An 11855-nucleotide genomic window follows, 5' to 3' on the forward strand; every position below is an offset into this window, starting at 1 on the left:
AAATCATCCAGAAAATATTCTACATTATCAAGATAATCAACAAATAAAAAATGTTAAAAAAAGAATAAATTATTATTATATAAATGTGTTATAAAAGATTTGAAATACCATTGAACAAAATTTATATATATATATATATATATATATATATATATATATATATATATATATATATATATATATATATATATATATATATATATATATATATAATGAGTATGATAAGATGAAAAATATTTTAAAAATTTAAAATATGTTAAATATTAAATGTCAACCATGGAAAGATAGAAAAATGGTTTAAGTAAAATAAATATTTTCAAATAAAAAAAATCTAATAGAGACAATATATTAATTTCAATTTATTAACTTTAAAACACGTAATAATTATACTAAGCTTTAAACATAACTCAATTTTATACTTACATAATTTTATAAAACTAACTCACTTATACAATAAAATTGGTGTAACTTTTATATATATATATTTCGAGTTGACGTAACACTCTTAATTATAAGCCACAAAGAAAAATATTTATGAACAAAACTAATTTGAATATTTTTTTTGTTCACATAACTTTTGAAATATGATTTTTAATCTGTGTATAAACTAATTTTAGTCTATGATAAATATAGTTCATCTTATTTGATTGTTATTTATTTTTTTAACGAACTTGTCATGAATAAACAAATTGAAATAAATTTATTTTACCTGAATTCAACATTTTTTTGAGGGAAATTTGAATTTAAAGTTTTAAAACGAGGTCTGATTTAAAATTTGTTGAAAGAGGTTTGCCAGTTGATTGGTTTCATCCTTCTGAAATTACATCAGTTGTATATTATTTTATCTGAGACAATAAATATTTTTTTTAGGAAAACTAATATTATTGGAGTAAAATAAAATGATAAGTATTGTAATCAATACAGTTACATTTTCAAAACTTTTAGCTGGAATTATGTGAACCACTCTAGTAGTTGGATTTTAAGTAGGATGGACGAAAACAATACTGTTTATGAACAGGTCATTAATTAATTGTAAAAGAAACGTACAATTAATGAGAAGCAGACGATATAGAATCTGAAAAACCATACTTAAAACGGCTCATTAGCCATAAAGAATTATGTCTGAACTGAATGCATAAGGGATAAATCAGAAATGCAAGTAGTGGGAGGAAACTATGCTTCCGTTCCGTTAGCCGTTCCACGTCAAAAATAAATAAATAAATAAAAGCAACACCCAGAAACGAACCCTATTAATCACGCCATCTACCAACTGCCACACGACACAGTTGGCGCCAAACACACAACACACGAAACCTACAAATAGAACACAAAAAAAAGAACAACCTACGAGCTGGCACATACTGTCACAGACGGAACAAACTTAATCAAGATTATGTTCTTTAAACATAAAACTCAGACTTCAGTTTGTAATTGTATGGCGATTAAAAAGTTATTAAAAACCAAAATTGGTTTATGTAATTTTGACATTTAAAAAGCAAAAAGCAGTGAAATAAAAAAAGGCAATGAATGGCGTAAATGCGGTAGCTAAGTGGGAGTCATTGCAAATGCTAATGGTGGGGTCTACCTTTTCTCTCTCCTTCTTATGGGTCTCACCAGACAGCTTTTACTGATCCTGCCATCCACAGTCCCCACTCACTTTGAACCCTCATTCATTCATTCATGGCTTTCACTCTTCTTTTTCTTCCATCCTTTCTTCGCTTCACACTTCACTTTATCATGACCCCTTTTCGATCCTTCTAGTTCTTCCTCCTCCTTGTCTTCTTCTTCTTCTTCCTCTCCTTTCTCCAATGCCACCATCACTTACCTTTTTCTTCTCTCCTTGAATGCTGCTTTCGATTTCTGCACCATGCCCCACTTCTTCCCTTACCTCCTCACCCTCTTTCTCTTCCTGCTCCCTCTCCGTAAGTCCTTATTCTCACTTTTCTTTAACTTTTCTTTGATCTGTCTGACTATTACTCATGTGGGTGTGTGTGCTGTGTTACGTGGTCCGATACATGTTTTGGGGACCAGTATCTGAGCTAAATTAACCTTCAGCATTGCTGTTCTGTTTCAAGTGCATTGGTTGTTGATAAATTTTCCGTTTTTTCGAGTTCAATTAACTCTCTCTACTTGCATTGTTCTCTGTATTTGGGTTTTCTATTTCTAACTTCATTGTTCGATACGGGAGAGCCGAGAAGGGGTAGTGACAGCAGTAGGAAGAGTTAGGGTTTTGGTCTTGTTTCATTTTTACTTGGCCTTTCATGACTAATCTTCTGTGCAAGAGAAAAACTTGGTTGATGAATTTTTGTTTCAACTTAGCTGCTATCATGGCCAAATTGATTATGTAATTGCTGTTCAAATGATGTTTCTGTTTCTTACAAGTTATTGGTCTTCGATAAAATTAACAACGGAGCTTGTGTCATTTAGCCTGTACATTATAGAGTTCATTTCCCACAAGCTACATGTTATTTTTTTGTTAAATTACTCGTTTACTGAACACACTTTACCTTTTAGTCCTTGTGTTTAAAAATATTTCTTTCATCTTATACATCCTATTTTTAATCTCTTTAAATCCCAATGAGTTTAGAGGACAAGGACTAAAAGATTAAAAGTGGTAAGCATTGGGAGTATTAAAAATTACAAATGATACAAGAAAGAATTGGAATGGATAACTATAGGGACCAAAAGGTAAAATTTAGGTAACTATATGGACCAAATAAGTAATTAAGTCTTAATTTTTTATGATCCTTGATTTTGGAGAGTCAGGGTTGCAATGCTAGACCACCACCCCTTCCCCGTATAATTTTAGAGTGCTGGGCATCACGATCTGAATTGAAGTTTAGCTTTATCATTCATTCTCATCACTATCCGCTGCTTCAGTTCAATATTTGGCCGTGATGATGTTAGATATATATTTAGAAGTGTCAATTTCAATTATATTCAAAGATTGTCCGTTTTACTAACTCTATCATTCGTTGAACAAAATTGGACTGGGTTGAAATTGTAATGTATCAGACAGTTGAATTAAAACAAAAATAAAATTGGTAAATGGGAGCTTTTATTGGTGAGAATTAATAATGTTGAGTTGAAGATGCTTTTCCATGATTCAGCCCCTTTTAGGAATAAGACATGTTCTTACTTCCTCATGCCCGAACTGTAGTTGCTATTAATTGTAAGTATTTAACAGAACATGATGTTTGCAACTTTTTGTATGCACTTCCTTGCTTTGTAACTCACTCTAAGGGAGTGAGCAAGAGGAAAGATACGTGAATAAAAGCTAAATTCTCTTATGTTTTGGTCTAGGCGCGCTTGAATCCCATAACAGTAGATTCAATCATCTTCAAGGTCCTGCACGACTGGTTGACCATGTGGGTTCTATGTTCCCTAAACTCTCACCTCTTGGTTCTCCACAGCCTTTTCTTCCTCTTGCACCTTCACCACTCTCTCCATTCACCAACACCTCTATCCCGAAGTTATCAGGTTCCTTTCTAGATGATTTTTGTGGTCATTTTGGATTTTCAAATTCTTGAATATTATCTTTTCCTCTCTCTTACAGTGTTTATAAATGTATCTTGGATCACAGGACTCTGCACTTTGAACTTTAGCACTGCTGAAAGTTTGATCAGTGTAACGGCAATTGATTGCTGGGAAGTTTTTGCCCCATTTCTGGCTAACGTAATATGTTGTCCCCAATTGGAAGCAACTCTCACAATTCTCATTGGTCAATCCAGTAAATATACCAATGTACTTGCCTTAAATGGGACCAATGCTAAACATTGCCTTGCAGACGTGGAACAGATTTTGATGGGCCAGGGGGCTGCCACTAATCTGAAGCAGATATGTTCACTTCATTCTTCAAATCTTACCGAGGCATCTTGTCCAGTAAAAAAAGTGAATGATTTTTATGACATGGTGGATACTACCAAGCTCCTTACCGCCTGTGACAAAATTGATCCTGTGAAGGAATGCTGCTATCAAGTCTGTCAGAATGCGATATTAGAAGCAGCTACAACCATTGCATCAAAAGGTTCCGATGTTTTGGCCATGGATTCACCACAAGTTCAAACCAAGCACCCACTAAGGGTCAGTGATTGTAGAAATATTGTCCTCCGGTGGGTAGCTAGTAAGCTTGAACCTGTTCATGCAAAGAAAGTTCTTAGGGGGCTGTCTAATTGCAATGTTAATAAAGGTCAGTGTGTGCTAAATGCTATATCATTCCTTCTTGTCAAAATTTGAGGACATTGTGAGTTAGGTATTTTTTTCCTTCGTGATTTTATTTTCTCTGTCTTTGCTCTGGATAAGAAGTCTTTTCAAATTTGGGATCATCATTGCATGCCGACTCTAGTTGGTTATAATTGATTCCATTGAGTACCTTTAATCACCTGATGATAATTCCTGATGTCAATCCTTCTGGCCCTTTAATATTGCCTCTCTTTTACATATATTTTCTCTTCCTCTTCTGCATCAGCTTGCCCCCTGGTTTTCCCTGACACAATGCAAGTTGCCAGAGGTTGTGGGGATGGGATAAGTAACAAAACGGCCTGTTGTAATGCTATGGAAAGTTATGTGTCTCACTTGCAAAAGCAGAGCTTCATCACGAACTTGCAAGCTTTGGATTGTGCTGAAACTTTGGCAATGAAGTTAAAAAGATCAAATATCACTGCTGATATTTATGGTCTTTGTCACATCAGCCTTAAAGACTTTTCCCTACAAGGTTGGTTTATTTCTCTGTTCTTGTTAATACCTATAATATTTTATACCTGATGCTAACAATTCTTCTCTCTCCCTTGTTCAACTTGGTGTGGAAATCAACAATGTGGATTCTTCAGTTGGAAATCAAGGTAATTCTGTAATGTACACTATGTCAATATAAATTTACGTTTCACTTATGGGGAAGGAAGGGGAAGGGGGTTCACTTACGAAAAGCTAATGTTTTGTTGAGACACTACTTGACCATTATTTTCCTTGCATTAATGTTTTACTGAGAGGTGACTTGCTACACTGTCTACCCTAAACAGAGGCTGGATGTCTATTACCTAGTTTGCCTTCGGATGCTACATTTGACAGGATTTCTGGGATCAGCTTCCTTTGTGATCTAAATGATAATATTCCAGCTCCCTGGCCTTCTACTTCTCAGCTGACTTCTTCATCATGCAATAAATGTATGAAGTGTTGAAAGTTTATAATATAATTGAGTGGCAACTGGTCTTTTTTAATTCTTTATTTTGGATTCTTTTTGGCTTTTTATTAATTTTGATTCAAAATCTTATATTTATTTTCTGCACTGCTGATAATCGGACAATGTTGGAACTGCAGCTGTCAACATCCCTGCTCTTCCTGCAGCAGCATCAAGTCAAAGTTGTAAGCGAACCTCTTCAAGTTGTTATGTTTGTTCAGTAGTAATCTTGAATCTATGAAGTTACAAAATACAATATAAATGCTACATGTAGTTTCAAAATTAATTGTCAATCCTATACATGTGTTCAAATTTTAGAAAGGCAGCTAAATTTGGCTTGAGCTATAATGACAAAGTTTCTAAATGTACATAGATGATCTAAAACGCGAACAGTTTTTTTTCATTTTGCATTGGATTGGCTTTCAAATCTTAAAGCCATAAACAATTCAACTTAACAATTTAATTTTACAGTTTCTTCAATGTTTTCAAAGTTATTTATTTTTTATTAGTTTTAGTTTGGATTGATTGATTTGGTGCTATTAACTGACTCTGTATTTTATTTTCAGCTGGCCTATACAGCCATGAGATTATGTTCTTCGTGCTTGCCGCATTATCGTTTCTCCTTATGGCAACCATGTAATTATGAGGGTTGTGAAGCTCTCCTAGTTCTTCAACAAAAGATAGTTTTACACGGGTTTAATGTCAGGTTAGTTAGTTGTAGCCTGTTCTATGAGAAAGAGAAATCTCAGCTAGAGGTAATATCCAATCTGTTTCGGATCTTCTTGATTCATGATTCTTCTTGCGTGCTTATGTAATAAATTTTTTGTATATAGAAATTTTAGAAAGCATAGGTTATACAGAAACTTGATGAGATTTATATGCATTTTAAGTATCATAGGAATTTCCAGTTCTATACTATTTTTTTATGTTCAATATACAATCGTCCTATACTATTTTTCTTTCCTTCTAAAACCAAGCTTTAAGGTCCGACTCAAACTCAGTCTCATAGTTAAGCATGAAAGCTCTAAAGCACTAAAATCAAACCAATTATGTTCATGACATCATTTGACTCACGAATTCATGATATAGTTGACATTGAACTGATCAAACAGAACATCATTTACACATATCAGTATTCCTCCAGGAATGTTTTGTGCTGTACCACTCTGGCGCAAATAAGGATAGTAATCACGTTTAGTAAATTTAATGATTTATTTTATAATTATTTTTTATTTTTGTATTAATTTTTCTAAATGTTTTTGCTAGGAATTAAGAGTAACTAATGTAGTTAAATATATTTTTTCTCTCTATATTTGTGTAAAGAGGGAATGAACTCTGTTAACTCTTTGACAAGAATAGAAGATTGTTAACCACATTAAATATATGCTTTGCCAACAAATTCCACAGTTTATATGCATATCTATCTTACTTTTACAGATATTTCAAAGTATATTTAAATGTTTTATTCGATAATTGACCTTAAAATGGGTGTTTAACCTAATTTTATTGACCTTTTAGTTAATTACATATTAATACTTGAAACATTTTTAATGAATTTTTCTAATTTAAAATATTTTTTTAAGCAACATTGCTCCTATACTGAATTTTATGAAGTAAAAAGTATAGAAGATTATCCTAACCTCTCTCAGCATCAAATAATTAGGCAGAAAAATAAGATGGTGGGTTGCAATAATGTTAGGAATTAAAAATATAATTCATGAGACAAAATCTAGTGACAACAAATATATTTTCATTATGATATTTAGCAATGATTTAAATTAATTTAGTTCTTTTAATGTATTTTTTATAATGAAAATTATTAATAAGTTTGGGTGGTGGTGGTGGTGGAGAGTATACCCTAATATTTGAGTCTTGTAAAAGAATATGATATCCAAGATGGAGAACATTCGATGTGACAAGTTTTTCATATTCCAATTATGAGAAAAAAAATTACAAAAATAAGAGATATGGGTGAATATATAATACTCATTAACTATCTTTCAATTGATGCATATAAGATGTATAACCTTACTTTTCCTTTGAGACATGAGATTTTGCAGCACGTGATACATATGTTAATCTCATTAAAAAATGTAAACTAAAAGAATTTTTATATATGTTGTTTATTATTATTGTAGATTGCGCAAATCCTATATGTTATATATATCTTAAATAATTATATCACATTTTTTATATTATAATTGATTTAGTCTTCTATAAATAAAAGGACCAAACTTAGACACGTCAACCTTATGTTTGTAATTATTGTTGTTACACATCAGTTTCACTTGAAACAATTATTATTTCAGAATGTGAATTTAAGCACCATTTCCTTTTCAAGTTAGCCAACTTTAAATAATTCAATCTATTATTTGAGAATGGGAATTTAAGCACTAACTCCTTTTCAAGTTAAACAACTTTAAGTAATTCTTCTACATATATGAAATTACACTCCATACTAGTCAATGTTGTTTCCTTACCATTCATTTTAATTATAATGATACAAAATTTTTCAAGAATTAAGTTTCTCCTATTAATAAAAATTTCACCAATTGATTAGTGAATATATTTTGTTCAACAGTAAATCGGTAGTTTTATACTTTGACTTTGTTTAACAAGTATATTCCTGTTCAATAAGTCTGCATAATTTTATAGAACATATTTTATACATTTATGTCATTATATTATTTTCAAATAATTCAATAATTATTACGAATATAAAAAAAAAATATCAAATTTTAAATTTCACTATCTTCACTAATTCAAACAATATCATATGTAATATCAGTCAACAAACGTTCTCAATTTCGTTATATAATTCAAACAAGCCTAATCAAAACTTTAATTTCAATTTCACACATCATACTCAATCACACAACTTAATTATACATGCAAAACACCATACAATATATAATTAAAAATTACAAAATATCAATCACATAAAAATTATGTAATTAACTTTCTTTACCTAAAAAAGATATATAATTACTCTAAGGAATTCAACATCCCTTCAAGCTTACAAAATGTTCTATCTATAACTAGGAATAACACAAAATTGATATGGACAAATTATTAGAACCATGAATCAGCAAATATTTGTATATAAGACTCAAACACTACATTTGAACTAATATAATTTGCATGCACGGAAAGAACTTATAAACCAAGAAAAATGACAAAAAAAAAACAACAATATACTTTATTAAGAAAACTAAATAATTAAAAATGGAAAACTTGCATTTTTTAAAACCTAGAGAGAAAAAGAATTTTTTAAAAAGAATGTGAGAAAACCTAGAGAGAAAAAAAACTCTATTTATACTTAAAAATTTAATATTAAAATTATTTAGTTTTATAATTTTAAGCACATTATCCATTCTAAAAACAATTTTTTAGACTTTTATATTAATTACATAAAATTATTGTATAAACATGTATTAGAGATTATCTTATTATATCTTAATTAATTTTGAAATGATTGTACAGTACGCATATCTCATAAGTAAGTGTAAAAATTGTGTAATTTGAAATAAGCCGATGAAGTATTGATATGATTTACTGAAAATGCGTTTATTTTGGTAAAGTTATTGAGTAAAAAAGTGTCCTATTTAGTTCCTCTGGTTTTTAAAGGAGAGATACATATTGGTAATCATGAAGTATGTCATGGTGTAGACAAACCTTTGGCATGGTATACATCTGTTATTAGTATTCAAACTGGCTTTGCTTTCTCCTTTACAATTTTGTCACCAACTCCATGTCCTACTCAAGATACTAAGTCACTCTTACAACTTTCTTTCTCAACTTTCAGAGTCTCATACTTAGGACAAAGACAATTTTCTAAAAGAGAGTCACAATAACATTAAATATAAAATTAAACAATTTTATATTTTAAAGTTAAGTGCATCACAATTTCATAATAGCAACACACAAGTATATCCATATTTAGTTTAGTTACTGGGTAGATTAACAAGTTATTAATAAATTTTTAAATAGATATTAAACTTATTTTTAAATTTGTAAAATTCTAAAAATAATTTTATACAATCTTTTAATAATGTATAGCCTTAGTAAGTTTTAAGATAATTATAAAAAAAATAATAAAAGTGCCATACATATTAATATAAGTTAAAATAATTTTATCAAATATATTGCATATTTATATTTATTTAGTTTTGCATGGTGTAGGTGTCTATCAGGCTTTTGTTTCTAATAGAGCAAAGGTCCGTTCACTATTGCTAAATTTGAACTACTACTTTATAGCTAGTTTTATTACTTTGTAATTTAATAATTTAGTTTATATTTTAATCAAATAATTTAATTTAATATTTTATTATTAAATAACCATAATAATTAACATGAATAATCCTCTATATTATAACGAATAATCATAATAATTATGTCTTGGACTTCTAAAATGTGACTTCATAGTATGTTTGAATATATATTTTTTATTTTTTATTTTTAATAAAGTTGTACTCTATATATATACTCAATTTCACTTTTTTTTTTCAAATTTTATATTAAAATGTTGTTATCTTTGAATTTCAGATGAAGTTTTTTTTTTTTTTTTCAAAAAAAGTTTATAAACATTAACACACATAAACTAATTAACAGTGAAGTTGCTCATTAAATATGTAAGCTGACTTCCATGACCTGAGTCAGACAAAGTGACATTTTTCAACACTCCACGCCCACCTCTCCCAAAAAATACATATCTCTTAATCTAATTATAAATGTAAACAAAGGATTTTTAGATTCTATTATTGCAAATTGCTAAGACACATCTACCTTAAACAATCATATAATCATTTGTGAGATTGTAATTGACTTAGGTTTTTATAGATTGTAATTATATTTGTCGTTGTTAAACACTTTGTATATGCAAAATCAATGTTGACTTGAAACCATCTATTACTTGAAAGTGAGAAACTAAGCACCAACCTCTTTTTCAATTTTAACAGTTAAAATAATTCTCTATTTTTTCTTTTCTTTTTTTTTCCTTTGCCAACCACGATTTCGGAACCTTAAAAGAAAAAAAAAAAAAAGAACAATAACAATGACAACCATCTCTCACAGAAAAAGAAAACACTATCTCTTATCTAAATCAAAACAAAATACTAATCTATTAAAGTTAAAACACACATGCTCATTAATATATAATAAATAAAATTTTGTACATCGTAGTCTCACATAAGAAGAAGCACTAACTTCACTTAGCTAAAATAAAAGATAAATATAAAAATTAATTAATAATTAGCTTTAAAACATAAAGTATACTTTTTGAATTGTAAAACTAACAGTTTTGTAAATGTTTTGCTAAGGTTTCATTATTAGTTCACATTATATAAATATGCATGTGCATCTCATGCAAGTTTTTACTTCATAGTTTTCAACAGAAATGGTACCTATCAATATATATAATTATATACTTATAATATATTTAAGGTACAGTTACTTGAAATTGTTGTTTTTGTATATTATTCACGATTGTTACAATACTATAATATGATACATCCCCTCTCCCACACATTTGACATCAAAATTATTAAATGGAGAGTAGAGTTTTATGTTTACACGCATGTGATTGATGGACAATAATTTAATATTGAAATAGAAATATCTTGATATATTTTTTGTTTAGGTAATGAATTAAAAAACAAACTAATATTTTTTATAAAAAATTATTTGAAACCATCACAATTGAAATACCAAATAGCAACATGTAACAAATAATTTAATATATTATCTGATCATTTCTAAAATTTTTTTTCAAATTGTATGTAATATTTTTTTTTCTATCTCGATGCTAAATAGTTTAATTATATTATATAAACATGTATTATAGATTATATATCTTAATGAATTTTGAAATGATTACATCCTTATTGTTGTAAATGTAAAAAATAAAATGTGTAATTTGAAATAAGCAGATGAAGTATTGATATAATTTCTTGAAAATGCATTTATTTGGTTAATTATTATGAGTATTTACTTCTTCAGGAGTTTAAGACGAGAAATGAAATAGTTTTTATATTTATTTGAAATAAATTTTTTATTTTTTTAAGTATAAAAGTTAATTTTTTTACCATCATTTTAATTTTATAATATATATAACTTGAATGTAAGTGTGTCAATTTAATTTTAAAAGATAAAAGTTTATTTTTCTATAATTATTTTACTTTTATAACATATGTAGAAAAGTAATGGTAGAAAAATATGTATTTACATCAAATTGATATATATATATATATATATGGGGTTTGTTAATACGCGTACATCTGTTTTTCAGTTGGTAAGTTTTAATGTGTACCGGATTATAGTAGACAAAAATACCCTCATTTATCATGGATTCTAAGTTTTAAGGTGAAGGATATTTAAATAATTTTCATTCTCAAAACTAAAAAAAAAAAAAACCTCCAAACCCTTACTCACCTCCCTCATTCCTCTCAACCCTTTCTCTTTCATCTCTCTCACTCCAACATTTTCTCTCTCATCCGTACTGTTGCCCCAATTGAAAAAAAAATCAGAAACCCTTTGTCATCAGAGATATTTTCTCTCTCATCTCAACATTTTCTATGTCATCGCTCCAACATTTTTTCTCTCATCTCAACCCCAATTGAAGATGGTGGTGGTAATTTGAATCAGAGATATTTTTTAAAAATTGAAAAAGTTTACTATCTTA

General features: G+C 29.0%; 1 protein-coding gene across 1 annotated transcript; it reads left to right on the forward strand.

The window, feature by feature from the left end:
- The first annotated feature begins 1591 nt into the window (after nucleotides 1–1591).
- Nucleotides 1592–6094, forward strand: LOC106774482 (uncharacterized GPI-anchored protein At1g61900). Its single transcript, XM_014661490.2, has 8 exons — nucleotides 1592–1922; nucleotides 3304–3480; nucleotides 3584–4189; nucleotides 4469–4714; nucleotides 4830–4841; nucleotides 5019–5162; nucleotides 5317–5361; nucleotides 5743–6094. Exons 1-8 carry the CDS (start codon nucleotides 1868–1870, stop codon nucleotides 5814–5816), a joined length of 1359 nt encoding a protein of 452 aa, XP_014516976.1. The 5' UTR covers nucleotides 1592–1867; the 3' UTR covers nucleotides 5817–6094.
- Nucleotides 6095–11855: the final 5761 nt, after the last annotated feature.

This window comes from Vigna radiata, chromosome 10 (assembly GCF_000741045.1).
Source record: "Vigna radiata var. radiata cultivar VC1973A chromosome 10, Vradiata_ver6, whole genome shotgun sequence".
Classification (NCBI taxonomy): domain Eukaryota; kingdom Viridiplantae; phylum Streptophyta; class Magnoliopsida; order Fabales; family Fabaceae; genus Vigna; species Vigna radiata.